Source organism: Archocentrus centrarchus, chromosome 7 (genome assembly GCF_007364275.1).
Source record: "Archocentrus centrarchus isolate MPI-CPG fArcCen1 chromosome 7, fArcCen1, whole genome shotgun sequence".
NCBI classification, from domain to species: Eukaryota; Metazoa; Chordata; class Actinopteri; order Cichliformes; family Cichlidae; genus Archocentrus; species Archocentrus centrarchus.
This window is the reverse complement of record NC_044352.1, coordinates 6,109,349-6,137,227: the sequence shown is the minus strand read 5'-3', so window position 1 is coordinate 6,137,227 and position 27,879 is coordinate 6,109,349. Positions and strand designations below refer to the sequence as shown.

The window sequence follows — 27,879 nt, the reverse complement described above, 5'->3', positions numbered from 1 at the left end:
TGTAACGCCGTCACCATCCCCGTAGTTCGTCAGTCTGAGGTCTGTGGTACCCGGAGGTGGTACCGTGGCAACGTGTCTCCGTGCTCTCCAACAAAAAGGACACCAGGGGCGACTCACACACTCAAGCCGATCTCCCAGCGGACACAGCCGAAGAATCCTCCGCGGTGAGTGAGCGGGACCGAAAGTCCCAACGTGGCGTGTCGAGACAAAAGAGCCTCTTTTTTTTTTTTTTTTTCCTCATTCTTTTTACATCACAACTTCAGCTGAACGGCTGAAGCCTCGTTAAATTAGCCAGCTCCGCGTCTCGGTTACTCGCCTCGTGTGTGAGCCACTTTCATCCTCCCCGCTTCCGCTGTCGCTGGTAAATCTGTTTACTACGACGATTGAACTTAACTGGCTTTGTAGGAACGCTGCGAAGCGGCGTGGTTTCATTCACTTTGGCGTGATGCTGCCCGCTGCTATTTTTGCATCCACGTGTGAGGCCAGTGAAGCTGGTCTGTCCGCGTCTGACCAGCTGGGCCGGCCCTGATTCAGCAGCCTGTCCGCCCGGCAGGGTCAGACGTGTGAACTGAGTGATGATGGCACGGACACGTGAAGGGCCTCACCGCATCTACATGGGAGAGAGAAAGGGGGCTGGAAGACTCATAAAAGGGGATTTTTAGCGGTTTCTGCAGCTGTACCAAAACAATCAAACAAAAAAAGGTCAATGTGATGTTAGTGAGAATGGAAATCTCTAAATCTGTTAGTTTTTTTTTAGTCATTCTGCGTCTCATTGTGTTGCCTCCAAGTCCTCTTCCCCCATGCGTGTCTTTATAGGCCTTTTTTGTTTTTCCTCAGTCTTATGAGTCTTCCAATGATACCCCTCCCCCCCTCCCTCTGGGACCTTTGAGCCCCGAGCCTGCCCCAGCCTGCCTCATCCACCCATAGGTCCAGGTCATTTAATTGGGCTGGCACAACCCACAAAGTGGGTGACTAGGCAAGCTTAGTCTGCACAGTAAAAAATGAGTTTGTTATATTGATAATTTGATAAGTAAAATGTATTTTGTTCTTCAGAAACTGACTGATGAATAAAATCTCTAGACTCTTGTATGTGTGGGAGGGGGAAAACCCCAACTCATGTCTATACCTCAGTTTCCATAAATGCTAAGCCATTTCCAAGTCAGGAACTTTTTCCACTGCTGCTGGTTCCACAAAGTTGGCACCATCATCACACCACTGATGCCAGGGGCCCTAAAAGTAACTGCTGCAAGAATTTCAGAAATGATTGCCAAATTCAGCTCACCGTGCTTATATTCCCATGGAGATAACTGTAACTTTTGCTGTATAATGCTTATAAAAGATGGTCAACGTGCTGTCACAAAATTGGTTTGTGAAGCATGTTATGAAGCTTAGAACTGAGAGATTTTGCCATCCTGTATCAGACTGATGCTGAAAAGCTCATTCATGCATTTATTACTTCTAGGCTGGACTATTGTAATTTATTATTATCAGGCTGTCCTAAAAGCTCCCTGAAAAGCCTTCAGCTGATCCAAAATGCTGGAGTACTGACAGAGCCTGGAAGGAGAGAGAGCAGATTTCTCCCATATTGTCTTCCAATTGGCTCCCTGTTAAATCCAGAATTTAATTTAAAATGCTTCTCCTCACCTACATGGTCTTGAATAATCAGGCCCCATCTTATCTCAAAGACCTCATAGTCCCATATCACCCCCATAGAGCACTTAGACTGCTGGCTTACTTGTGGTTTCAAGGATACTTAAGAGTAGAATGGGAGGCAGAGCCTTCAGCTTTCAGGCCTCTCTTCTGTGGAACCAGCTCCCAGTTTGGATTTGGGAAACACACACACTCTTCCACAGCATGTCTTTTGTCCTGTCTCCCTCCCCTCACCCCCACTGGTCACAGCAGATGACTGCCCCTCCCTGAGCCTGGTTCTGCTGGAGGTTTCTTCCTGTTAAAAGGGAGTTTTTCCTTTCCACTGTCACCAAGTGCTTGATCATAAGAGGTTGACTAATCTCTTTTTTTTTTCCTGTATTATTGTATGTTCTTTAACTTATAATACAAAGTGCCTTGAGGTGACTGTTTGTTGTGATTTGGCGCTATATAAATAAAATTGAATGAAACAGAATAGAGGGGTCCAGAAGCTAAGAGATTCCAAGATCATGCAGAAAGCAATACAAAAACAGCTTAAGATAATGCTTTGCTTCCAGTTTTGACTTCTACCACTGTAGATGCAGTTGTTTTTTGTTTTTTTTTGCTTTTTTTGGTTTTATTTCGTTTTTTTAGTGGCGACACCTGCTGTTCAGGAGGCTGTTGCACATAATCTGGCGTGCCTCAAGTGCCAGTATAAAGGCTGACGTCACAACCAATGTGGTGACAATCAATAGATCAGAAGGCTTAAAAATGCAGAGCCCAAAACTAATGGGTGACATCAAGTTGGCTCTTTCATGTATTGCTTGAAGTATTTCTGTGTAATGTTGCATGCTGAACTTCTCAAACGGCACCGAGGCTGAACTGGCTTCAAACCATCCCAGTTACTGTTGGAGAACCAGATCTTCTGCCGTAGCTGTGATTTCCAGTCTGCTGCCGTAGTGCTTTTGACTGCAGGCGAACGTGTTATCTAGCTCAATGAGTTTCACATGCCGACCCTCTGAGGGCTCAATGGAAAGATCGCATGACATCCACATGCACGGGGCTCTCGTGCAGCCCTTATTGTCCCCAAACAGCCAGATCTGTTTATTAATAGGTGTGTAACCAGGGCATGTTCCCCGACCGTGGTGCAGAAAATGAATGATTGCTGTGTCATTTTCCACTTGTGGTGACAAGGTGACCCCTAGAAGGCCAAACACAGCACTGGATTCATGTTTATCTTTGGATCTGAGTGCAGGGGCTTGTCCTCTGAACTCTGACCTCCCTAAAGGACTGACAGTTTAACAGCTGAACATCTCCCCCCGGGTTTCAGGAAGACACAATTTGTAGCTGACAGAAGTTGTTGAAGCTTTTCTTTTAAGGCCTCTTCTATCTTCTGAAAGTTGTCTCACAGTTGAAGTTTTGGGGTGGCGCTGTTATTCACATTTAAACCTATTGTAACTTTTTTCTGTAGAAAACATGTTTTAGCCATTTGTATTGAAATTTTAAAGTGCCGCTGCCAGTCTTTTCCGTATTTTGCCATCCTCCTACTCTTAAAATGGTGGATGCTTATATTGAACATTGCCAGAGTTTTAAATGATGAGATCCGGTTATGTGCAATTGATCAAAAAGAAGTCTAGTTATATAAAGGTCTATGGGGAAAATGACTCTGTGACCTCAGTAAACACCTTCCTGATGAGTCGATGGTCTCACAGCTTTTAGATTAATTTGTGATGTTCATTTTGTAAACGGTCCTTATTTTAATCGAAATGGAGGATAACGAGGGTGCGCTTTAGTGTGGGCCCAGTCAAGTTGCTACTGTATGACCGTGCAGTGTTGTCACTTCCATTTTCAAAACACCCAAGATGGCGACATCCCATTGTGAAGGCCTTGGCTCGCGATTTCACAATAGGAGATCACAATCAATGGATGAATTAGCAGTATTATCATTTATATACACCCTGTGCTCAGATTGGGGAGTTAAAACAGCTCGTTTCAGACTGCACCAAGGCACAGTATAAGATAAATAAGGATTACTTTGAGCTATGCATAGGTATTTCGGTAGAGAGCAAGAATTAAAATATGGAGCTTGAAACCAGCAGAACAGGTCCCACATAAACTTGTTTCAGTCATGTTAATATGGTATGAATGATTGTATATTCATACATGTATTGTATAAAGCTCCTTGAGTGCTAGAGTAGAAAAGTGCTGTATAAGAACCAGTCCATTTATCATTCATTATCATCATAATATCGTTATAATTCATCATCATTCATTCATCGTGGTTGAAAGTTTCTTGCCAGAATGCAGCGTGCGATTTTCCTGTTAAGGACACGTTCCAGCACTCAGGTGTGCCTGGGAGGAGGGTACGTACTCAGGAGTACTTCATTATGAAATCTTTATTGCTATGACTTGTTCTAATAGTATGCCAGCAAACTGATAGACCCAAGTTTGCCTTTGAAATGCAGACTTAATGTTCTCTTAGGTTGGGGCTGTCTTTGTGATTGTTGGCAGGTATCCAGAGTGTTAATACCAGCTGTTGTAGGTCACAGACGGCACTGTTTTGGTTGGACAAGGAACTTGATATCTGTGTCACCTGAACCTTAGAACCTGAATCAACCTGGGCTGGTTTAGCCTGGTGCTTTAGAGAAATGGACAGTAGATGCAGTGGTGTATGCTGCTCTTGCTTTTTTTACTCTATAGCCTATTTTACACATGCACCACAGCTCTGAACTTTAGACATTAACCAGAGTAACAGCATGTGAGAATGGAAATCTCTAAATCTGTCAAGTTGGACTTTAAATAGTCTCGACCGTGTCAGCTCCCTGCTATGGTCTGTGTAATCTGAGTAGAGCAGGTAATTGTATGGAGAGATCACACCTGTTCTTCTTTACCCAGGCAGCATGGCAGAGGTAAAGCAGGGCAGTAGGTTCTCCACATGTTTGTCTCCACAACTTTGGACAGTGTCCTGATGTGACTCTCCTGACACGGGCCAGAGTTCAGGTGTGCAAATGGCTTTTGTAAAGCAAGTGGGATAGTATTTAAAAGGAAAGGTGTCACTGTGACTGCATAAATGCAGTGGAGAAGTCCAGTTCAGTAACTCCAATTAGCCAGTTGTCTACAGCTGCCCCTGTCAGCAGCCACACCCCTTATTCCCAGATCCGAATGGATGAATTATTAATGCACCCCAATTAATAATAAGTGATCAAATGATGGCCATGGTAGGAAAAAAAACTTTTTCCTTCGGATCTAATAATGTAAATCTGTCATTTTGGCCTTTCAGCTTGGACAAAAAAAAAAAAATGCTGTTTGAATAGTTAAATTAAGCTTCAGAGAAAATCCCAATTTCCCTTTTTGCCAATAAATGGGTCAGTTGAAGCAGATACTCTACAAGCAAAGATGAGTCCCATGATGTGAGTGCCTGAATGCTATAGTAGCATTTGACACTGGTTACGATCGGCCTGCCATGGTTTGCCTACGTGCATTTACACCTGTGAGCTTCACTTGACCCACTGATTTGTTCTCAGTCTGTTGGGTTTCAGGTAGCTCCACCCCCTCTACACCTACTGAGGGAAGCGTTTGTTAGTGCAGATGAATGGCCTCATTGATGGCTCCTTCAGGACTTGTCCTGCTTTACTGGTGCACACAAACACTTAAATGGGCTTCAGCACAGATCGGTAGACCTCAGGGGAACAAGGCAGCATTAGTCCATTCCCACTTGTGAAGCCTGCTTCACATTAACAGCAGGCTGTAAACTGCACATCTCATTTCTTTCTGTTTGATTTACATATCTGATGTGGTTTGGTCTTTGCCTGACATACTGAACAGCAAAAGGTTTCTAGCTCAGTGCTGCACGACTAGTAAAATGCATTTTTGCAGCATAGAAACTTTGCAAAACACACACACTGCTTATTTACAGTTTGTACTGAGCCTCTTCTCATACTGCACCTTTGCATTTTACTGTACTGCAAAAAAACAAACCAAAAAAACCATTGGGACTGTCACTTTTGATTTTGAAAACTACATTTTTTCCCCTTGCTTTGGAATAAGCTTCACAAGCATAAAACTTGCATCAATTTCATTATCAGATACTTTCACGCAATCCAACAGGCAATCTTGTACCTTTTTGATTCAGATCCAGTGATCTTTTGAAGTGGGCAAAAGAAGAATCTCTTCTTTCTGAAGGGATTTTTGGTTTCCAGGTGCTCCTTAAACTCACTTGGAACCATACCAATTGGTAGTTCTCTTTGTAGCTTTCCAGACAGTTTTCAGTAGGTGGTTTTGTGTGAATTAAAGTTGACCTCTTTATCACTCAAGGCCTTTAATGTGCACTAATCTAGAAAATTTATTGACTACTTTTTCTGTATAGTACTTATGTGACATAGTGGACTTGTCATTTAAGCACCACCTGTTATAAGGGCACATAAAATTCACCTTTAACAACTTAAAAAACATTTTTTTTAATCATGAAAACCCCACATTCTGCAATTCAAGTCACTCACATGTTTCATACTGTCTGTGTGCGCACACATGAGGTATAGAATCATATATGCCCAAGTCAAGTATAATAACCATAATTAATTTGAATAACCCAGGTACTCTGACTTCCTGTGAAAGTCTGAAAAAAACTTTCTTTTTAGGTTAATTGATTGTTCTGAATTGGCTGTAAAGGTGACCCTCAGCATGAATGGCTGCCTGGCTGTTTGCTGGGATAGGCTCTACCACTGCAACCCTGAACTGGATAAGCAGAAGAGGATGGATGGGACTTAATCATAAAGGCCAGCGCTTCAGTTGCACTTTAAGAAATGCACCAACACTGCCTTTCTTTCTTTTTGGTGACACTGCGGACATCAATCTTGTTTTGAAAAAATAACCTTTGGGGTTGTGAGTGGACAGAAATGGCTAGGCATGGGGTCAAATGTGAGCACCACATTGTTGCTACTCATTTGACCCATGTGTGGTGAGCAGCTAAGTCCTGTTCTGGCTGCAGGAAAGCGATGCTGTCTGGCCTCTCCTGCTAGCAGAGCCAGCCTTTGAAGGCTGACTGTACTAGCATGCTACAGCTGGTACAGCTGGTCCTCTGTCTAAATCGTTGTGGTGGACCTCGTGCTCCACATTTCTTTGTTTTGTTTTAAGAGTCTGAGCACATCAATATAAATAGGCTTGTGAAAATAATTGCTTGGTTCACGGCAGACGTGTCATCTTGAACCAAGGCTAACTTTTCATAGTTGCCAACCAACACATTTGCTGGCTTAAATAAAATCCTTTGTGAGATAGACACTTAAGCTTCATCCATTTCCTGCAATGTTTTTCAATTTAGTCTTCAGCGTCTAGTTATTTTTTTGCAGAGCCATTGCTGCTCAGAAAACTGCACAGCAAACGGCTTATATCCCTTTTATAAAATCATTCATTATAAAATTTCCTGAAAAGATTGAAAGTAATGCCTCATAGTCTTGGTATGGTGCTAATACAGGATCTGATATGCAGCCCAGAAAGATACATTATACCTATTATGGGTTGACAGTCTCCAAGTGTAATTGAGAAGCTGCTGCGCCTGTGCCAGATCTGGCCTTTGGTGACCTTTCTGTCCCAAGTACATAAGGTACCCCACAGTCACAGAAGGCCATAGGTACAGTATGAAGAATCTGAAAAAAATATAGGTGCATTAAAACCTGACTTTTGGATTTTTTCCTACTTGGCCTTAAAGGGTGAGTCAAAAGTTTGTTTTTGTCTAGTCTTGTAGCAAGACTGAAGCTAATAACTCTACAACTAATATATTATATTATATATTTTTTTAAATCCTGTTTTTAATATTTTTTGCAGCCTTTACGAGCACCATTTGCCTTTTGTTAGGTCGAGTTACCAAAGACTGAAGTGCAGTTATTGGCTTCCTGATTGGGCACAGATGACTCCATTTCCGTAGAAATGTTGGTGTGGGTATGTCTTCATCCCATTTTCCTGTGTAATATCAGAAGAGGAGGATCAGGAAACTGACACCAGCAGTGCGGTGAAGCCATAAGAAAAAAGAGGAACTTGGCTCATTGTGACATCATCTATTTAACTTGTGTTTAATGTCTGCTGGTGCACTAATTCAATACCAGTGTTAAGTGAATAAACTCACTGGACTGGATTTTCATGAAGAGGCAAGAGTAAAGCAAAGATGTGCTGAGAGATGAGATTACTACAGCTCACTGTGTTACTTTAAGGTGCGGTAAATGCTTCCAAACAACCTGAACATGACGAAGGACAGAGGGGCAGACAGGAAAAGTGGCGTCTTTGGGGCTTTTCAGTCATCTTGACCACAGTTTGCGGTCAAGCCAAATCCAATGCTGTGATGCAACCGTGCTGACCCTTTCCTTTTCGCTTCCTCAGTGCCATGTTTGCTCTTAGTCTAGCAGTTAGTGGACTGCTGACGCATTTTGTTGTAAACAATTTAGATTTGAACCATAGAGCAACCTGATGTGGGTGTTCTCTGTTTGGAGCATCCACAGGTTGGTGCAAAGAGGTAACTCTGGGCAAACTTTAGTATTAACTCAGGTCTTCAAAGTACCACTTTAAAATACGCATAATACAGTTTGGTTCTTGTCAGAAACAAAGGAAGACCAGCCGCAGTGTCATCACATTCCTCCTCAGTACAGGAAGGCTGTGGCGCAACTCGTGTCAGGACCCCGGTGCTTAGCTATCGCTGACTCAGTAAATGAACTTAGAACTGATTTTTTGATAAGTGGGACATTAAGTTTTGGGGTTTTTTTTTTGCATTTTCCTCTTAAAATCTTAGTTCAGCAGATTAAAAGTTGACTTTGGCTTGAGGTACAGACAGGTTTTTGCACAGGCATGTGAGAGGTCTGCACTGCAAGGTCGCTAAAGGTGAGCTTGGCCAGCGACTCCTTGAGCAACACAAAGACCAACCAGCTGTTGCCAGGCTTACTCTGTGGCCCCTGGATGACTTTTTACTACATGTAGTTTGCTTTCTCGAAGGTCATGATACATTAAAGGCCAGGGCCAAAGTGTCTGAGCTACTGACATTTAGTTGGATTAATTTGGGCCTCCTTCAAAATGGCACTGGTGCTCAGATTCTTTGTTGGGTAACATTAACCTTCTGCACCAGGCTAAGTGCAGAGAGAGTGAAGACTTGTGACCTGATGACAGAGAGAAATGTGTTCTAATGAATAAATACATACTTTGAACTGATTCCTGTGGTGGTATTATATTTTCAAGAGCGTGAACCCACATCTACGGCACAACATCGGACCAGGCGTGCAGCGTAGGCCAGCCAGCTCAGAGTAAAGGTTATTTTATGGTTGGTAGGGTTCATGTTGAGGTCTCAGCAGTGTGTTTGGCAGCTCTGTGGTTGCTAATGTGAGGAGCCTGAAACCGTCAGAACAGGCACGCAGTGAGGATGTAGAGCTGTCTTGTTTGTTTTTTCACTGTTAACAGCTCTGTCTTTAAAATCAGAAACTTTTAATACTGAGCTGATGCCACGTTGCATCAGTCCTTTAGGCGCAGATATGAGAAAACTGCGACAACTTTCTTAGTGCATCATGATTCAGAGTGTAGTCTGAGTTTTGAAAACTCACATGTGTCTGGATAATGGCGCACGTAGAGGTCCTGTCTAGGTATATAATATATCAAAAGGTCAAATTATTTTTATGCAGGTAAAACTGGACGGAGATGACCTCAGTGCCATCCCTTCCTTTTCAGGAATGGTGACACGTGGTCATCGCACAGACCACGTTTAGTATGTGTGGTAATATAATCTGTCTGCTAAGCCCATACAATGAAATGCATAGCATGTTGGCACTCTGCAAAGTGCGACCAATGGGGACGTGGTAAGCTCCATCTCAACCTACTAGTCTTCCTCCTGAGTGCCTGAATACTTGAGATGGAAATCAAGCAGTGATATAACAAGCACATACCTGCCGTACACGTGACATAGCCAACCCCGCATGCAGGTTTATTCATATGCAGGGTTTCCGCAAGTGTATTTGAAGCCCAGATGCAACTCGATCACCTGCAGGGAAATCTTTACCTCAGAGCTGCCCTATCAGCAATGACATGGCATATAACCCCTACTGTAATTAAACGTCAGTCGGCGCAATGAATGAGCTGCCATTAGTGCACCGCGTAGGTAAAAACAAGAAAATCTTTGTACCACACAGCTCAGCCACATCGGTTAAGTTAGCTAATGTGTCATTAGCCCCTGATGTCTCAAAAGGAGTTGAATTTTAAAGAACAAATGATATGATTTAAGCTGATAATTGTCTTTTATTCCCTCTTCACAGGAGGCCAGATTATTCATTGTTGAATGTGAACAAGGCTCTCTAATTGGCTCTTTCTCTCTCTCAGTGGGAACCTTCCTAGGTCTGCTCCTTTTAATTGAATCATCTGTCTTGACCACAGTTTGCAGTTAAATAAACTTTTGCGCTGCTTTTGGAGTATTAAGCATAAAATGCCTCTAAAGTGCAGTCACTTTGCCATATGAAAGCAGCAGCTAGCATCAGAGCTAACGTAGCTTGGAGGACACTAATGGGAAAGTGAACACAGAACCAAATTGAGTAGCTTGACCCATAAATTGGCTGGTGATCATGAATATCCGCTCTGGATATCGGATTGGCGCGTCCCTACCGCAGGGCACTCCCGCGTTTAGTGGGTTCCAGCCCTGATTTTTATTTAAAAGATCCAACTTATAAGCTGAAAACTAAAATAAAGACACCCGAGTTTATGAAAATACCAGAGGTAAAATCTTGGAGTGAAGTGCAACGAAGCATCATAGGCAACAAGAAGAGCCAACCCAGGTCTGCCTTAATCTGCTCCTCGTCAGCTGGATTACCAGCTGCTGCGGGCAGGATTCAGTTCAACCCTGACTCCAGGCCGTAGCTTCTCTTCATGCTCCAAGTTGGAAATAAACTACTTGTTGTGGAGTTAAACGCTGCACAGATGCACAGACGCTGCTCATTCTCAGTGGACTACAATTGCTTATATGTCTTGGATTTAATTTTAGGTAAATGGTAAATGGACTAGTTCTTATATAGCGCTTTTCTACTCAGTATGAGCACTCAAAGCGCTTATACAACCTGTTTGCATTCACCCATGCACTCCCATTCATACAAGCACTTCCATTTTTATGAAGCTAAGTGCTTTTAATTACCTAACATTCACTCACATTCATACTCCGACAGAACGGTCGGAGAGCAACTTGGGGTTAAGTATCTTGCCCAAGGATACATTGGCATGTAGCCCGGAGTAGCCAGGATTCGAACCGCTGACCTTCCGATCAGTAGGTGACCTGCTCTACCTACTGAGCTACAGCCACCCAATAAAAGTGCAATAAAAGGTGCAATAAAAGGTTCTGAAGTTGACTTTTCATTACGTAATGTCAACAACTGAAACTTAACTGAAAGGAAGGAAGCGACCGAAAGCTCAGCATCTAAAGCAAATAAACAAACAAAAAAAAAATGCAGAACAGCCGGGTACTTCAGTTTGCTGTCGAAGATTTGAGTAACAATCAGGGATGCAACCAGTCAGGCTGCTCTGTGTGTGTATGTGTTATGATATAAATGTGTTTAAAGTCCAACATGGCACGGCTCTATGCTTTAAATTAGGCAAATGCTGTCTTTAGCTTTAAAACTTCCTCTCTGCTCACCACAGGCAGTGGTGACGGCCACACAAGTTTCAGTACATGTGATAAGCGTGAACACACTGAGCTGGGGTGATGCACTGTGAGCACAGGGTCGGGTTAACCAGTTACCCTGCAAGGTGGGGTGTGTAATGATTGGTGGAGCATGGTTGTTTACAGCCTGATCAAGGCTAAATGATCGTGTAGGACTTGATTCCTGGTTGTCATTACTCGGTACAAGGCTGGCTGGATTCTCAAATTATCCTGGGACAGTCGTCTCAGTCAGTGCTTTTTTTTTTCCTCCTCCTCCTTCTTCTTCTTGCTTATAGTGATTTGAGTAGGATCTTTTCTGTGATCCTGCTTTAAACGGCATCATGATGGAGGTGTAGGGTTAAGTCTCCTCAGCCTTAGTGGTTTACAGAAGTGTGTTCTAAAGTCTATTTAAGGTACAGCAAACCCAAACAGTAGCACAGATGATGTCAGAGCCGACCATAAATAGCTCAGCTGTGTGTGTGTGACCTAAATTGGAAAGGGAGCATTTAAATGGTTGCGTTCATAGAAGAAGCTCAGAGATTTCTTATTTGTTGAAAAGCTTCCGTTAATTTAACGTTAGACGTGCAAGCTGCTTTGAAAGAGCAGGTTTTTCAGATGCGATTGAAGCTGACAGTGATTCTTTAAGAGCAGTTTATTTTTGCACTCAGTTCACCCACTGGCTTCTATTTTTAGCTTTCTCTGCCATGAAGTGAACAAATCTAATGTAACATAGCATCTTCTGAGTTATATATTTTTTTTTTTTTTTTAAATAAAGGTCAGTCAGGTTGAAGAGTTCTTTCATTAGAAAAAGAGGAGTGTTTCCTAAGAACTGAATACAGACAGGAATGTTTTTACACGGCATGGTTACCAGGAAATTTGAGTTTCATTACAGATAAGAAATCAGGTCTTTTGCAAGCTCTGTACTCAATGCTTATTGTCTGTGCCATTAACGATTTTAACTTTTCTTGCTAATTTCTCTATGCACAACACTAACTGGGACTATATGGAGACCAGTGATATCATTTTTAGGCACAATTTTGAAGAAAGGTCCCATGTTACACAACTTTGTCCTTTTTAAACCAGCTTAACTAAAGATGACATTTAAAACAGAGTCAGCCACACCCAGCCCTTTATTAGCTTCATAAACTCATCTTAGTTTTCACGACTCGCTGAATTGTCCCCTCAGCTCTATCATTTCGACAGTTTTGACCCTGACCTCTTGGCTTATCATCCGAGCCAGTGGTGCCGGTATCAGCAACGTCATAACACTGAAGAATTTTATATTTGCGTGATAAAAGTAATTCGCCGGGTCTTCGGCAAATACATGAAGACTCTTGGTGTTTGCCCTTGCAGCCAAATAAAACAGTTGGAAGTAGTCGCCTGAGAGAAAATAAATGGTTGGCAGGCGATCATTGAGGGTCATGTGTCGGGGTGATCCACCACTGTGATCACAGGCAGCTGCAAACATGATTAGCTTGATCTGACACACTTGTAATCATGTGAGCTTTATTTGAAGAGAATAAATTTCTCTCATATTTTTTTTGGGTCTCCAGAGATCCACGGTTCAAAAACAAAGTGGATTTAGTGTAATGTACCCGGATCGATCCCTCTGTCGGGCTGCTTTGGGAATGCCTTTTCTCCTGCTTCCCTTATACCTTTCCCTCCTCACTTAAATGGTTTCAACTGTCAACATTTTTTCAGCGTATCTAAATCAGAACCATTAGTCGCAGCCATACATGAGTAACAAAGGAAGGTTGGGTGTTCCTGGTGGCTTGGGTTTTTTTTTTTTTTTCCACTATGTTTTGATATCTCACACCTCGAACATTAATAATGGCTGGCTTTCATTTTGAAGCTTCACTTGCAGGGTCCTGGTGTTGCGCCTGTTTTCTGACCCTGTCACACGGTTTATTAATCACACCTGAACCTTTCCTGTTATGACAAGCAGGGGGGTTTCCTGGCTGAAAATGTGCCTTTGGGGAGGGGGGTGTCCATGCATGTAAGCATGGCAGCTGCATCCTTGGTTAATTCTTCTTTTTTCCTATGTGGGAAGACCAAATGCTCTGAGGTTTATGCCAAAATGATAAAGTAAAAAATTTAAAAAGTGAAATGTTTGTTTATATAGCGGACTGTTAGACTGATACCAAGACTGCACACTGATTTGATACCTTGGAGCTGGGAGTAATTTAGATAAATTCGGAGGAATTTTCTTCTTTATCACATTCACCTTGTTGCACCATCTCTGGATTTTTAACAAACTCCCTGCTTTTTGCTTCCTTCACAGTTTCTGCTTCTAATCCCAGTTCGTCTGGTCCTGCATCCTCGTCTCCTGCGAAGCTCAGCTGTCCTCCAGGAACAGTCGTTTACTCCATCGTCATCTTCATTATCGTGAGCAGATATGCCTGCAGCGGTAGGCGGGCCTGTAGGGTACACCCCTCCTGAGGGTGGCTGGGGTTGGGCAGTGGTGTTGGGGGCCTTCATCGCCATTGGCTTCTCCTATGCCTTCCCCAAATCCATTACTGTGTTCTTCAAAGACATCGAGGTCATCTTCAATGCCACACCAAGTCAGGTTTCCTGGATCTCCTCCATCATGCTGGCTGTCATGTATGCAGGAGGTGAGTAATCAGGTGTCGGCATCAAAAACTTGACTCTGAGGTTTCATGGTGATTTTTAAAGTGGTTTGTACTCATGACGATGTTTGCTTCAGCTCCATTATTGTGGCCAATAAACAGGAACATCAAAAACACACAAACATGAAATACGTAGACATCAAAACTGGTTTTACAATTGCAATGAGCTGTGGAGCCGTTTTATATTTTTATAGTGTGACTCTACACAGCCAACATTGAAATGTTTAATTTCACTTGGAAGCTTTCTCAGATTTTTATAGCACTGAACTGACAATGATGAACAGGCTTGAATGCACTTTATAGTAAAACTGTATCAGTTTGCAGTTAAAGGTAACTTATTGATCTTTCTGACATTTATTTGACTTAAAGTCTTTGTGCAACCAGCGCAGAATCTTCATAAGACAGGAAACTGCAGGGAAAACTACTCATTTGATTGTTATTCACTTAACTAATCACCTAGGTTGATAGTCATATGCATTGAATCCACACATTGGACTTCCATCATTCTTCCTTACAGAGCCATCGCGGTCATGATGGTCAGAAATGTTAGAGGAATGACTTCTGTTAAACCCTGGCAGCTGAACGTACTGAGCAGCTTCCAAAACACCGAGAACCGCACTCTTAATAACTGACAGGAAAATCGCTTCCTGTGTGTGCTGGTTGTCTGCAGATGGAACTTCCTGAAGTGTTTCTCAAAGATTTTCTGCAATAGTTTTGACACAAAACAGATGGATTGTAGCATTTGTGGTTTATGCTAACAGCTGTCATTTTTTTTAAAAAATGGAAGAAAAGGTTCAACGGCTCCAGACAACCCACCTCCCACTGCTCCACACACACCACTGTTGCAAAGACTGGGTTGCTTTCTGTTTATAAAAACACCTCCGTGTGTCAGGTGTAAATGTTATGTTTTGTGTAAACTGCATATTTTGAGAGTTACTGATCTGGCACAAATGATGACAACCAGATCTGATTTGAACTCGAGTCCTGGAGCTTAGCTGAATATTTCTAGTTTGGCTTTCACCTCGCACAGTTGATGTACCCCTCCATCCATGACCAGCTTAGAATCATTCATTAATCTAATGTGAGTGTTTTGGAAGAAACCCCCATATGCAAACTCCACACAGAAAGGCCTCAGCTGGGGTTTGAACCAGGAGCAGTAGCACCAGTCTGTTCTGAGTAAATTGGCCCTGAGTATGTGGTTGTCTGTCCGTGTTAGCCCTGTGATGGATTGGTAGCCTGTCCAAGTGGTGCTAGGTCTTTCACCCCAAGTTAGATAAGTGCTTAAAGAAAATTAACAAGCTGGGCTTTTGTACTGGAGTCCCAGGACAACCTCAAGAATGGGGTAGAGATTGGGAATGGGACAGTCAAACTGAGGTTTATGGGGAGCTAATACGTCAAGGTCACTACAATTTGCAGTTGATATTTAATTATGTAGTTTATTATGGTAGGTTGACCTACATTATTCAGCTCTAATGTGGCTTCATCTGGATCTTTGAGGGAGAAGTGGAAATGCTGGCAGTGAAACTTCTGTGTGACTGTTAGTGTTAAAGACTTTGTTTTATTGGGGTGTTTCTGGGTTCCTCTTCCTTCATCTTTCACCTGATGCAAAGCAAACACGATCCCCCTCTCACCACTTAAAATCTCATTCATTCACAGCTTGAGTAGCACTCACTGCTGAAGAGTATCCAGGAAACAACACGAGAAATGGATGCTTAACAGTGTTTGCATGGAAGAGATAAGAAAACAAGCAGATGCTTGTTCTACTGTAATCCATCTGAACCGTCGAATTAATGACTGAGTTCACTTCTGTCACAAGGCTCCCGGTGTGGTTTACTGAGAAGCCGAGGGATTACAATCAGACAACACAGCAGCTCAGTAAAAAGTTAAATACTCACTGAACAGCTTGTAATAAAACTCAACCATGCATTTCAACATCTCTGAAATTTGTTGTTGCATAAATTTGACTGTTTCATAAGGCTGTAAAAGTGCACGTTTGAAATGTCAGTTTCAGAGGCGACACCCAGAAAGCTTCTGGTTTTCTGTTTTTGTAATCAGGATAAAAGGTTTGGACGTTTGACTCCTGCCACCAGAGATCCCCCAAATTAAGCCAGCATTTTTTACCTAAGAAAATCTTAAAGACAAGTTTCATCAGTACGCAGCCCCTGGAAGTCTACAAACCCAAATTATACAACATCAGCTGTACCCATCGCTGCAGTTTGGAGTTTGAATATGAAAAAGCCGACCCATCCTGTCCACTTCCACTCGCAACAATAGCGGAACAATTTTACAAATCTCTAACTTATCAAATCTCTGCAACTTCGCCACACCTCTTCGTTTAGGCAAGAATACAGAAACACAACAGCAGAAGCAACACATTTGCATCATGTGAGCTCCTTGGTGAGTTGTAAAAGTGCGTGAAGACTGTGATCCCTGGGGTAGCCGCTTTCTGCAAAGATGTAATGTAGGATTTGGGGTCTAATTCTGGCTTTTCAGTCATTCAGTCAGTCTGGCTCATCAGTGCTGCTAACTAGTGATAAAAAGGGAACGTTTTAACTCCTGCTGTATTTCCCTCCACAAAGCTTTAGTTAAAAAGCTCTTATTTCAAACACAAATCCAGAAACACCACTTTACTTAATGTCTCTAATCACCACTGTAGCTGCTGAGTAATTACTCGGCTACATCAGAGTCACCTCAAACTTTGAGTCTTTGTAAATTAGTGTTAAACCGGTGGTACAAAAGTGCCAAAATTAGAAATCAAAGGTCCTTTATTTTTGTAGTGGTGTCTTCTTATTAGGCACTACTTTTACCATTAGGGAATGTTGCTTTCGGTTTATGTACCCTGAAACTGTAAAGACTACAGAGTAGGGTAATCAGAGGATGGCTCTGAAGGAATTCAAAAGAGGGGAATAAATCTATTTATACAAATGCACTACAGGTCCGAGCTTTTCTGGGAATTTCTCAACAGAAGTGCACGTGAGGACACACATGTCAGAGATGATCAGATGTCAGATCCTTGACTATTATTCTTGTGTATTTACTGCTAGACCACTCACAGTATTTCCAGTAGTCTGAACACGTTTAATGGACTATTTCCTGTTCTAAGGGAGAAGGAACAACTGCGAAAAATGTCCTGACCTGATTCTCCCAAAACTGAAGTTCGACTACAAACACAACTAAATTATGTTTGTTCATTTGAAAACGGCCTCTCTTTGCAGTTAATTACATGTTCTGAGATTGCAGCAGTAACGTTTTAGTTTACATGTTCAGACAATATTTAAAAAGGGACAAACTGATCCAGTTTCAGGTTGGGCTGGGTTTCAGATCAGGTTTCTTCTTGTTTTTGTTTTTTTTTTTTTTGTCCGAAGACAAAGTGGATTCTCTCCTCGTTCTCTTACACTCCTCTTGAATGTTTTCAGTCAGCACAGCCTTCATGTTACAGACACTATTGTCTTCTTTTTTTTTTTTTTTTTCTCCTCAGTACTTCAAATTTCCATTTCTAAAAATGGTCTCTTCCTTCCGCCTGCGTTTGCGCTCCTCAGTCTTATTCTGCAGGTTAATACTTTTGAAAGGAGGAACTACCGAAGGAGTAAAATTGTGCAACAGGACCCAGCAGTCAAAGTATTTTCCTCCAGTCTTGAAATGTTCCTTCCTTGCTTCACAATTCAGGCAGATCACCCGTTACTGGGGTCATTGTACTAAATGAGAGAAGCTGAAAGACTGCAGGCTTGAGTTACGGCAACCACTTAACTCACTGACTGGCTCACACATGAGGCAAGGCACGTACACACACCGACTTCCACAAAAGTGGGGCGGGACACAAAAAGCACCAAACGAGTCACGCGCAACGTCACTGACGGCTGACTAATGGCGTGAACAAATACATGCAGAACATCTTGTGAATTTAACAAGTTAACAAGTGGAAACTCCCCTCTTTGCTTAACCAGAATCCAGAGACGATGAGTCAAGAATAACATGAGTGGCATCACTTATTAAAATCCCCAATGAATTCCTCTTGTTGACAAATGACACAATATTTCAGCAGTTGGCTCAAGCACAATTGTTCCTATATTTATAATTATAACGGAAACAAATTACTGCTAATTCAAACTGAGCATTTAGTTCTGCTGCTGCTTCACATTAAAGGGATGTAAGAGTGTATTTTATAAGGAAGTACAGTTTGTGTACCGGCAAGTTGTAAGACTTATCATCCAATGCAAACAAAGCAGTGGTTATTTTTAGCTTTGTTCCATAGTGGGTTGTTTTGAAATGGTGTGAAAAGGAGCGCCTCTAATGAAGTGATGCAGGTGAGTTTCACTTGCGTTCTGCCCTGCTGTTTTCAGACTCGCGCCATGTGCAGCGTAAAGAGATCACGGTTGCTGACATAGTGATGGAAAAAGGCCTGATAATGGAAGCAGGTTTGTTTTGTATTGAGCTGTTGTTGCTGTAACCACCTGTGCCCACGGGTGTTGCCAAAACAACCAGGACTGAAGTCTTCTTCAAGGTTGTTAATTATTTAGTGGTTTTTTCCTGGCTTGGAGTCGGACTACCCATGCGAGAACAATCAGTCCACAAACAAAGCAAACAGAAATGAGTCTGTGCTGCGTTATTTGACAGAAGTCACGATGATATGGAATATTTTTTTTTTTTTATAAAAATGTCAATTTTTCTCGATGGAGAGACTGCTTTTAAAAGATACTGATGAAGTACTCCAAGGGGCTTCATATCATCATTTAGCTCCACTGAAACTGTGAGAACTGCCTGTTCATGGCCACTTAACCCCCGACTGTTCACCAGGAGACCCATTTAGACCCAACTCAAATTGATCACTTAGCATGTTACTGTACTTAAGTTCGGTGGGGTCGTGTAGTCACTAAGCTGGACACTTGGAACCATCTTCTCTCAGAAGATGAAAGGTGTTATTAGGGCATGTAGTTGTGTTGTAGCTGAACTTGGCACACTGGTAATGGTGAAAATTGAGCTTTCCAGTGTTTTTCAGGGTCTGTTTGTACCCAAACTAACATCTCCATCATCAGTGCAGTAGTTTTGGTCCCTCAGCCTTAAGGAACCACAAGTGAAGGTCCCTGAACACCACTCTCCCATTTGTGAGTGATCAGGTGTTTTGTTTTCTAATCATTCCCAAGACATCCCGTCTTTCCTTTGTCAGGAATAAAGATTTCAGAGAGCCATGATTAGTCTTATTCCTGCTAACCCAGGCTTTCTTCCTTCTGTTCCCGCTCGTCACGTGATGTTTTCTGAGGGTGTTTAAGTGTGAAGGCCACAGAGACACCGTCAAAACATCTTTAATCATAGCTGAGGAATAATCTTTCCCGACATTGAACCCCTCTAATGCTCAAGGGAAAGCTTTTGTATTTTTTTTTTTGTTTTGTTTTTCCTCCAGAAACTACATGAAGTACTTCCTTTCAAACACACACTAAATACAGTAAACAGATTTGCATCGAGCTGCAGACTGGGGAGGTTTAGCTGTTTGAGCAATGTCAGGCAGCCCTGTGTCCACAAACTGTTGATATCTGATAGTTTGAGTCTAAATAGGATCTCATTCTTTTAAATATTTGACCCAATGTTGAAGTTTCTCATACATGCCTGCTCTGGTTAAAGACAACATTTCCTTCCTTTTTCTCTTCTACTACTACATATTTGTACTTTCTCACACACGACTTTACAAGATGGTTATTTCTGGGAGGAATTGTTGTAGGTGGTAATGTGCAGTAGTTTGTGGTTGTAAACAGGAAGCAGCTTATTTTTCACTGGAACTGTCAATGAGATCACAGGCTTCACTATGTGTTAAACTACTCGAGATGTTTCAGAAAAAACTGCGCACAAAATACAAAACTTGTGCGAGTGAGAATTTTCGGAAAGGTGAAAAACAGGACGCATACGTGGCCTCAGTTTTTGTGTTATTTCTTTTGTTTCAATACAATTTCTTATTACTGCTGTTCCTGTTGGTGAGGTTTGGAGAATCCTCCATTTCTCCTTTTGTAGAGCTGTTGAATTGGGGGTCTTTCGAGAGAGTCATCTGATTTATAAAAACAAAAATGCATATCAATACAAGAAACAGTCACATAAACTAGTAAAAACTGACTAGATTTCTGTTATTAATGTTTAATTTATTTAAAAAAAACATGACCATCCTTACTTCTGCATTTAATAGAAATGCCATCGCTTGTGCGACTGGCCGACCAACTCGCCTGGCTCAGCTGTGCTCAGGCCTTTGGGCCGCTGGACATGCCAACCCAACTTTCACCCTTTGTTCCCACTGGAGGAAAAGCCTGTTTCCAGTTGTCATTCCATACCTTAAGACTTTCACGGTCACAAGTCCCATAATCCTATAGATTGTCAGGAATCCACAGCAGACTTTCACTCACAGGCACAAAGAAACATGTACAGAAAGTACAAATACGGACTGTTGGCTTTGTTCCAGTCCTGATTCAAACAGCTTGGTACGCTGACCGAGTTATTCCCGCACTTTTTGGCAGAGTTGCTTATTTAATGTATAACGCTGTTAAGCGGTCTTGGAAACCTGAGCAAGAGGATTATTGATCCTGATTTGTGTAATCCTCACAGCTTTAGATGTGTAGCGGAGTTGCAAACAACAACAGCATGTTCCTTAACTTTGTAGTCCAAGAATTTAAGGATTTCACATTGTGGAGGGGGAAAAAAGGGGAGGGGGGGGGCTTTTTATGTGGTTCCATGTAATGCCGGTCACAGCCTCATGATGAGTAGGCGCACTGATACAGGACTTCTCTTTCTGACTTATCTTGTGATCTAAGGATTTTCTGACTCTGTGGGAGGAAACAGAGTCTCTGTCTGAAGAAGAAGGGATGAGTGGGAATTGCTGCATGAGTGCTTGTTGTGTTGCACTAAGTGATTGAAGTTACAGAAGCTTGGATGCATTTATAATTATTTCCACTGTAAGCTGTAGATCTACAGAGAGAGCAGACTCATTGTTACTGCACAGGCTGTTTAGCATCTTGGCTGTTGTAGAGGAAATAAAGCTGATGTACTATCAGTGTCTATTTTAATGTGAAGCTCAGTGTAAAGGGGGGGTCTTCTGGCACATTTAAAGTTCACCAACATTGTCTTCTCGTCCATTTTGTCCGTTGGCACTCTGGGGGTACCAGCACAATGAGGGGCTCTGCCAAAATAACTCTGGACTCTCAGTCGGCATTACAAACCCTGCCATTCTTTAGCTTCTGATAACAATTGTTAAAATATGCATTGTAATTGTGCTTTTTGGCAGTTTGTCAGTATATTTATCTTTGCCTTAGAGTAGCTTTGCATGATCTAAAATATCCTAGATAAGCCTTATTTATCTGATACTGGGCAGCAGAGCAACCCCCTCAGTTTGAAGTCGTTGGTACCTTTCCTGATTGTCTGCCCCTCAGTAAACACTGAGTTCGTGGATGGAGGTACTGAAAGAAGGCCAGATGGAGGGACGTTGATCTGTGTGTAATATGGCTGGTGGAGAAATGCGACGCATTCAGCGTAACTCTTGAGGCAAATCCAGTCAGCTGTTTTTTGTTTTTTTTCTGGTGGGACTGACTCATCACCAGCTGCTCCTCTCCCCCTAAACACTTCAGATGGCCGCTAAATCTGGTCAGTCGCTGTTTTAATAAAAGGACTGAATGAAATGAAGACATACAAGTGGTGTGTAAATGGGATGGTTTTATATAATTCGATGTGATCCTTGACCATAGAAAGCTGTGTCTGCTAAAATTAGATGCTCAACACACCTGACAGGCAACTGCTCACTGCTCAAGGATGCTGTGTCAGAGTGGAGATGAGGACGAGTCTTTCACAGGGAGAAAAGGAGCAAATGAAGGAGGTGGGGGGAATCATTTATATAATATCTGAGAACACAGCTCACTGTGCTCTTTGTGTTTTGCCAGCAAACACTGTCAGGAGTTGTTTATGTACAGCCTGTGTACCGAGGGGATGCAGAGTTATTCCTGTCTGTGTGCAATTTCACTTCAGTTTACTGTCAAGCTCCAGCACGCTCAGAAGGCAGGTGGAGGCCTGTGTTTAAAGCACAGTATGACTGCTCCTGTTTGACTCGAACGTGGAAACCCACCACCCTGAACATGGCAATGTGCCCAGCTTGGGCTTCGCGCCAGCTGGTCAGACCCTCAGTCGGGGACAGACACAACACAGAGGCGAGCTGTCCGAGAGAGGTATTTAGCCGGTGCGTGAGTGAACGCTCGTGCATCCAGAGTACCCTCTGCCTTTTTGGCCTTCCGCCAAGTTTCAAGGGCAAAGCCACTGTGGTCTGAGTGAAGGACCCAGGCCGAGGGAAGTGGATGCTGGCTAGGTGCAGTCGAGTCTTTATATCTCCTAAAATCATGACTATTTTATTACTTTATTTTTGTGCTCCTCTCTGACCGCTTTGTCTGTTTGCACGCAAATTACTAATTATTTATTGATGAATATTCTGGCTTGCAAAATACTGACTTGTAACATATTACTGTGATAAATGAGTCTGGTTAGGAAACTATAGGGCGGCTGTAGGCTACCTTTTAATGAGCCGTGACTAGCCTTGTGTTTCTCCCTAGTCAGTCATGCTTGCTGCCTTTCAGTGTGCGTGATGTCCTCGGAAAGGAGGAGGCAGCTAGAAAAAGCTCAGTGTGCTTGAATTGGTCACCCTCACAGAAGTAAAGGATTTGTAATGAGCCTGATCAAGATGCACCATCTTGACTTTATCGAGCTCTCAAAGGTGCCATACCTTAATTTCAGGCATCTGATACCAGTGTGGAATTACGCTGCATTCCAAACTGTGAGGAGCCTGAGGCATAAGGACAACATCAGGATCGACTTAAACGCTGCTCTCATAACTTAATAAAAATAAAAAACTTGAGAGGCGAGTTGCACAAAGCATCGAGTCAGAAACTGCTGCTGTTTACGGTTATGCTATTTTTTCCCCCCTTGCTCCTCATACACAAGCTGACAAGAGACAGTCGAAGGTAAATGACATTAACTAATCTTAGGCGCCTACATGTTAAAGTCCTCCAGTCTTCGCTATGAGTCAAACCAGACATGAATGAAAACTGGAATTTGAATATTTGGTGGTGATGTTGAATCTGATTTTACATTTTATTGATCTCATATTTGTCTTAAGACCAGTGCAAATCTCAAAGGTCTTCAGTTTACCATAAAAAGAAGCAGCAGCTCACACGGTAACTATAGGTTCATGTGCAGGCCTTTACTTTGTATTCACATCCAGCAGAGCCAGCGTTCACCGTCAGCCTGGATCCATGTGAAGGCCCATTCATGGCGAGCTTGGCAGGCAGGCAGAGACACGTGGACCTTCCTCTGCCTGGCTCCCTTCTCCTCGTCCTCGCTCGTTTCATTTCCTCCTCTTTTCTTCCTCCCTTTTTCCTTCCCTCTTTCTCCATTGAACGTCCTGTAACTGGCACTGTTACACAAGCGTTGTCCCCCTTTTTTATTTGTGCCAGCACAGCGCCACCTGCTGGTGAACTGTTAGACTGACTCTGCTGAATCTTGAGGTCCGATATTCGGATACTTTTTTTTTTTTTTTTTTTTTTGCATTTCTAGCTGCTTTAATCGTGAAATCGTATCAAGCTGTGTTCTGTGTGGCATTAAAGAGGTGAAATGTATTTCCTAACACTATAGATGGTGTTGGTTGTATTAACACTGTTAGCGATGAGCTTTTCCATGTACAGAGGGCTCACATGCTGTGCTGAACGCACATCCACAAACACTGGTGACAGATGTGTTTTAAACAGCAAATACTGAATTCAGTTGGAGTGAACTGAGCTTGATTATTCCTGTGAATCCTTTTGTTTTTGACATGCTGGGGCATTTAAATTTTTTTTTTTTTTGGATTTATCAAAACTTTTAGTCAAAACTGTTAAATCTCAGAAAATCAAGTTCTTTTAAATTGAAACAACAGATCTAATTTTGGCTTTCGTTGTGAACAGCTGCTTATCAAAAAATTTATCAGTTGTGAAAATAATGATCAACACCATGACTCGGCTGTTGTCCTGTCGCTGTGTGATTAACCCCCCCTTCTCGCTTCTTCCTCCCCAGGTCCAATCAGCAGCATCCTCGTGAACAGATTCGGCAGCCGACCGATCATGATCGCCGGCGGTTGTCTGTCGGGGGCGGGTTTGGTTGCAGCTTCTTTCTGCAACACAGTGGAGCAGCTGTACTTCTTCATCGGAGTAATTGGAGGTTTGTTTGTTTTTCGTGAATTAATCAGGACTCTGAATTTTTCTATATGTTGATGGGTGGGAGAACTTTTATTTATTTTTTGACCATCATATTCTCCTCAGTTAATTTCAGTTTATTTCTTTGCCCTTGTTTCCAGGTTTGGGACTGGCCTTCAACTTGAATCCGGCCCTTACTATGATTGGAAAATACTTCTACAAGCGTCGGCCCATCGCCAACGGCCTTGCTATGGCGGGCAGCCCCGTGTTTCTGTCCACCTTGGCTCCTCTCAACTCCTGGCTGTACGATCAGTTTGGGTGGAGAGGCAGCTTCCTCATCCTGGGAGGACTTCTGCTCAACTGCTGTGTGGCCGGCTCCCTGATGCGCCCCATTGGTCCAAAACCTCAGCCGCCTAAACCTGATGCAGAGGGAGCAGGACAGCCCAAGAGGACGGTGCTGCAGAAAATCAACTCTTTCATCGATCTGACGCTCTTCAAACATCGCGGCTTCCTGCTCTACCTGCTGGGCAACTTCGTCTTGTTCTTCGGCCTCTTTTCTCCGCTCGTCTTCCTGTCCAATTACGCCAAGAGTAAGGATATCAGCAAAGAAAAGGCGGCCTTCCTTCTGTCGGTGCTGGCCTTCATCGACATGTTTGCTCGACCCTCCATGGGCCTTTTGGCAAACAGCAAGTGGGTTCGGCCCAGGATTCAGTACTACTTTGCTGCATCCGTCCTGTATAATGGAGTGTGTCACGTGCTGGCGCCGGTGTCAACGGACTACACGGGGTTTGTGATCTACGCCATCTTCTTCGGCTTTGGTTTCGGCTGGCTGAGCGCCGTGCTGTTTGAGACGCTGATGGACCTGGTGGGGGCTCAGAGGTTTTCTTCAGCTGTGGGTCTGGTCACCATAGTGGAGTGTGTGCCAGTGCTGTTAGGCCCGCCACTAACAAGTAAGATTTCACTACAAGATTATCATGATCAGAATCGTCTTCAATGTTATTTTAATTACTTTTTTATTTAAGAGAGCTTACTTATCAGAGTCAGTGTAATAATTGTTAAAATGTGTATCCAAACCCTAAAATCTGCATCTTCTTTCTTTTTTTCCACTTCCAGGTAGTTTCTATAACTACTACCACCACTATGACTACACCTACATCTCCTCCGGCATCGTCCTCATAATCGGAAGCATCTTCCTCTTTGTGGGAATGGGCATCAACTACCGCATGATGGACCGAGAGAAGAAAGAGGAGGAGAGAAAAGAGAGGGAGGAGCCCAAAGAAGAGCGTGCCGCCATGTTGGCACCTTCCTCCCCGGCAAAATCAAATGAGGACAACCTGCCGACCGCCGTCACAATGGACGAAGTCACCAAGATGGACGAGGACACTGTGTAAATGAACGGACTTGAGAAGAAATGCACACAAGAGCTGCAGTTACAACCACACGGTATCTTTATAGAAATCCCTTTTTACAACCCTGAAGCCATAGAAACCGCTCCACAATTAAAACCAGAGACCTGCTGCGGCGACACTGACCGTGATTCGGTGCTTCACCTCACTCAGACCTCCGGTTTTTTGTCTACGACGTGCCTTTTGGTGAACTGAAAGCGTCCCGGGCGGCACTGCTTGCATAAAGACGGAGTGACTGTAAAATAACCATCCCATCAACTAACGAGGACTCTGTCTCAGGGTCTTGAACTGTCACAAAGGTTCAGAGCCTCACGCACACAATTAATTTTTTTAAAAGTAAGTCACCGTACATGTTACAATACAGAAAGTTCTCCCTTATGTTCTGCACAATCACTTCACTGCACAAGGGCTGGATGTAAATTCCACATCCGTGTTGTTAATCGAAGCGTTAGTTAGGATTTTATTTTATTTTATTTTTTAAAATATTGGGTAATAAGTAGAAATTCATCACAATACAATGAAAAGCAAAGTTCATGTTTTTAACCGTTTAGGCAGGAATGCAAAATAACAAATATTTTTCCTGAAAATCAGGAAGCTAAAATCTAACGTAGGAATCTTCTGAGCGGTATGAAACTAGGTCACGACGGAGGGGTATCGGAGGCAGAAATGTGGAATTTAAGAGCAGCTTTGATCTTTTATTGAACTGATGAAGATGACGCGCATCATATCATCAGAATGGCTCGCAGTCGGGGGCACGAATCGCGCGCTGGTTTGTGTTTGTGTGCTCTGAGTAGCCTGGACTTTCTGGCAAAAGAGAAAATGTTTTAATGTAATTCAGGGTTTCAGAGCAGCACATTTATGGTGTTTAAATGTGAATGAAACGGTTTAGTTCAGTTTCTACGAATACCTATAAAAACATCTGTTTTATGTTATTAGTAAATGACAATCTGACGAGGTCTTTTTAATGAACTGAAGTGTTTTTAGATGAGTGGGACGTGTGGGAGTGAGTGAGGCGTGTTTGTGTGTCAGCAAGTAGTTTTAAAATTTAGGAAGGTTTTGTCATTTCATTCTTTAAAAGTTCAGCCAATGAAATATCAGCACATCCTGCAGGTTTCTCTCTGACGTGTACAGAATCATTCATATCTTCATATTTGATCCGGTGAACTGTGGAGATTTGTCTCCAGTTTGGGAGAATAAACGGGCCTGAAGCTGAGCCGCAGACAGTTTTAAAAACCTTGGAGGTGTTGGGAGAAGGATGAGCAGAATTAACGTCTCGGTGTTATCACGTTGACAGTGTTCTCACTGTTGCACATGACCGGCTGTATAATCCGGAGGAAGCCCTGTCCACGTGAAATGTTTCCACGATCACTCGTGTGTTTCCTTCCTCACAGAAAAACGTCTGAGGGGGGCGACAGATTAGATCGTTTCAGTAGGAACGTATACTTTTATTTTTTTGGTAACTAAATATGACCAAATGTTAGTTTTCCAAGTGGTTAATTGTAAAGTGTGGGTTTCTGTTTTTGTGAAGGTACCAGTGGGAAACTTGTTCCTCTCTCCTAGCTGAAGTATCCACCTGCCGATGGACAGGTTTGTGTTTCAGGAGAGAGGATCTGCTGCCTTCGGCGCGTCCACGTTTAACTGCTCAAAACCCTGATTTCACTTCCGTTATGAGACTGACCTTTATGAAATTATTGGCATACAATGAACTGTTACTCGAGTTTTTTTTTGTTTTTTTTTACTGAATTATGGATGATCCTAAATTGAGTTATTTTAACTTTAAGGCGAGTATTTGTAAAGTGACACATTGAAAGACTTCAACAATATGGTTTCATTCAAATAGGGTTTTAATGGTACTGTAGTAGTCAGGGCGCCTTTTTTAGTGTTTTTATAAAAGCGAACAAAACTTTAGGTTTGTGTAATTTTTTCTTTCAGTTGCAGTGGATGTTTTTGTGTTATGTTTTTTTTTGAGTGGAGAGAATAAAACTTTGTGAAACTAAACTTGTATTCATTCAGTACTTAAAAAAAAAAACAAAAAAAACCTTTATTTTAAAATTAGCAGACAAATCACAGACGGGTACATTTACAGTCATTACACATTTGAAAATGTATAACATTGGCTTACATATAAACTTTAGATTGTGCCCAGGAATTCTGGAAAGGAGGGAATTGTTTTCTTTCCTCTTCATGTACCTGCAGCTACCATGGATAGCAGCATCTGTACAGAAACGCTACAAGAGAGACACATGAAACTCGATAAATCCCGAATTTACTCTCATTGGACACTTCATTAGGTACACCTTGTTAGTATGGAGATGGACTGGTGTAATTATTTGTGGCATAGATTCAACAAGGTGCAGGACACGTGGAAGCGAGCATCAGAAGATTGCGCGCTG

At 42.5% G+C, this 27,879-nt stretch overlaps 1 protein-coding gene across 1 annotated transcript; it reads left to right on the top strand.

Moving 5' to 3' along the window:
- Positions 1 to 27,484, top strand: LOC115783774 (monocarboxylate transporter 1-like). Its single transcript, XM_030734764.1, has 5 exons — positions 1 to 164; positions 13,554 to 13,884; positions 23,962 to 24,105; positions 24,242 to 25,030; positions 25,194 to 27,484. Exons 2-5 carry the CDS (start codon positions 13,668 to 13,670, stop codon positions 25,469 to 25,471), a joined length of 1,428 nt encoding a protein of 475 aa, XP_030590624.1. The 5' UTR covers positions 1 to 164; positions 13,554 to 13,667; the 3' UTR covers positions 25,472 to 27,484.
- The last annotated feature ends 395 nt before the right edge of the window (positions 27,485 to 27,879 follow it).

Coding starts and splice junctions, on each gene's coding strand:
- LOC115783774 (XM_030734764.1), top strand. CDS start 13,668: ATGCCTGCAGCGGTAGGCGGGCCTGTAGGGTACACCCCTCCTGAGGGT. Junction 13,885..23,961: donor GGCTGTCATGTATGCAGGAG/GTGAGTAATCAG, acceptor CTTCCTCCCCAG/GTCCAATCAGCAGCATCCTC. Junction 25,031..25,193: donor GTTAGGCCCGCCACTAACAA/GTAAGATTTCAC, acceptor TTCCACTTCCAG/GTAGTTTCTATAACTACTAC.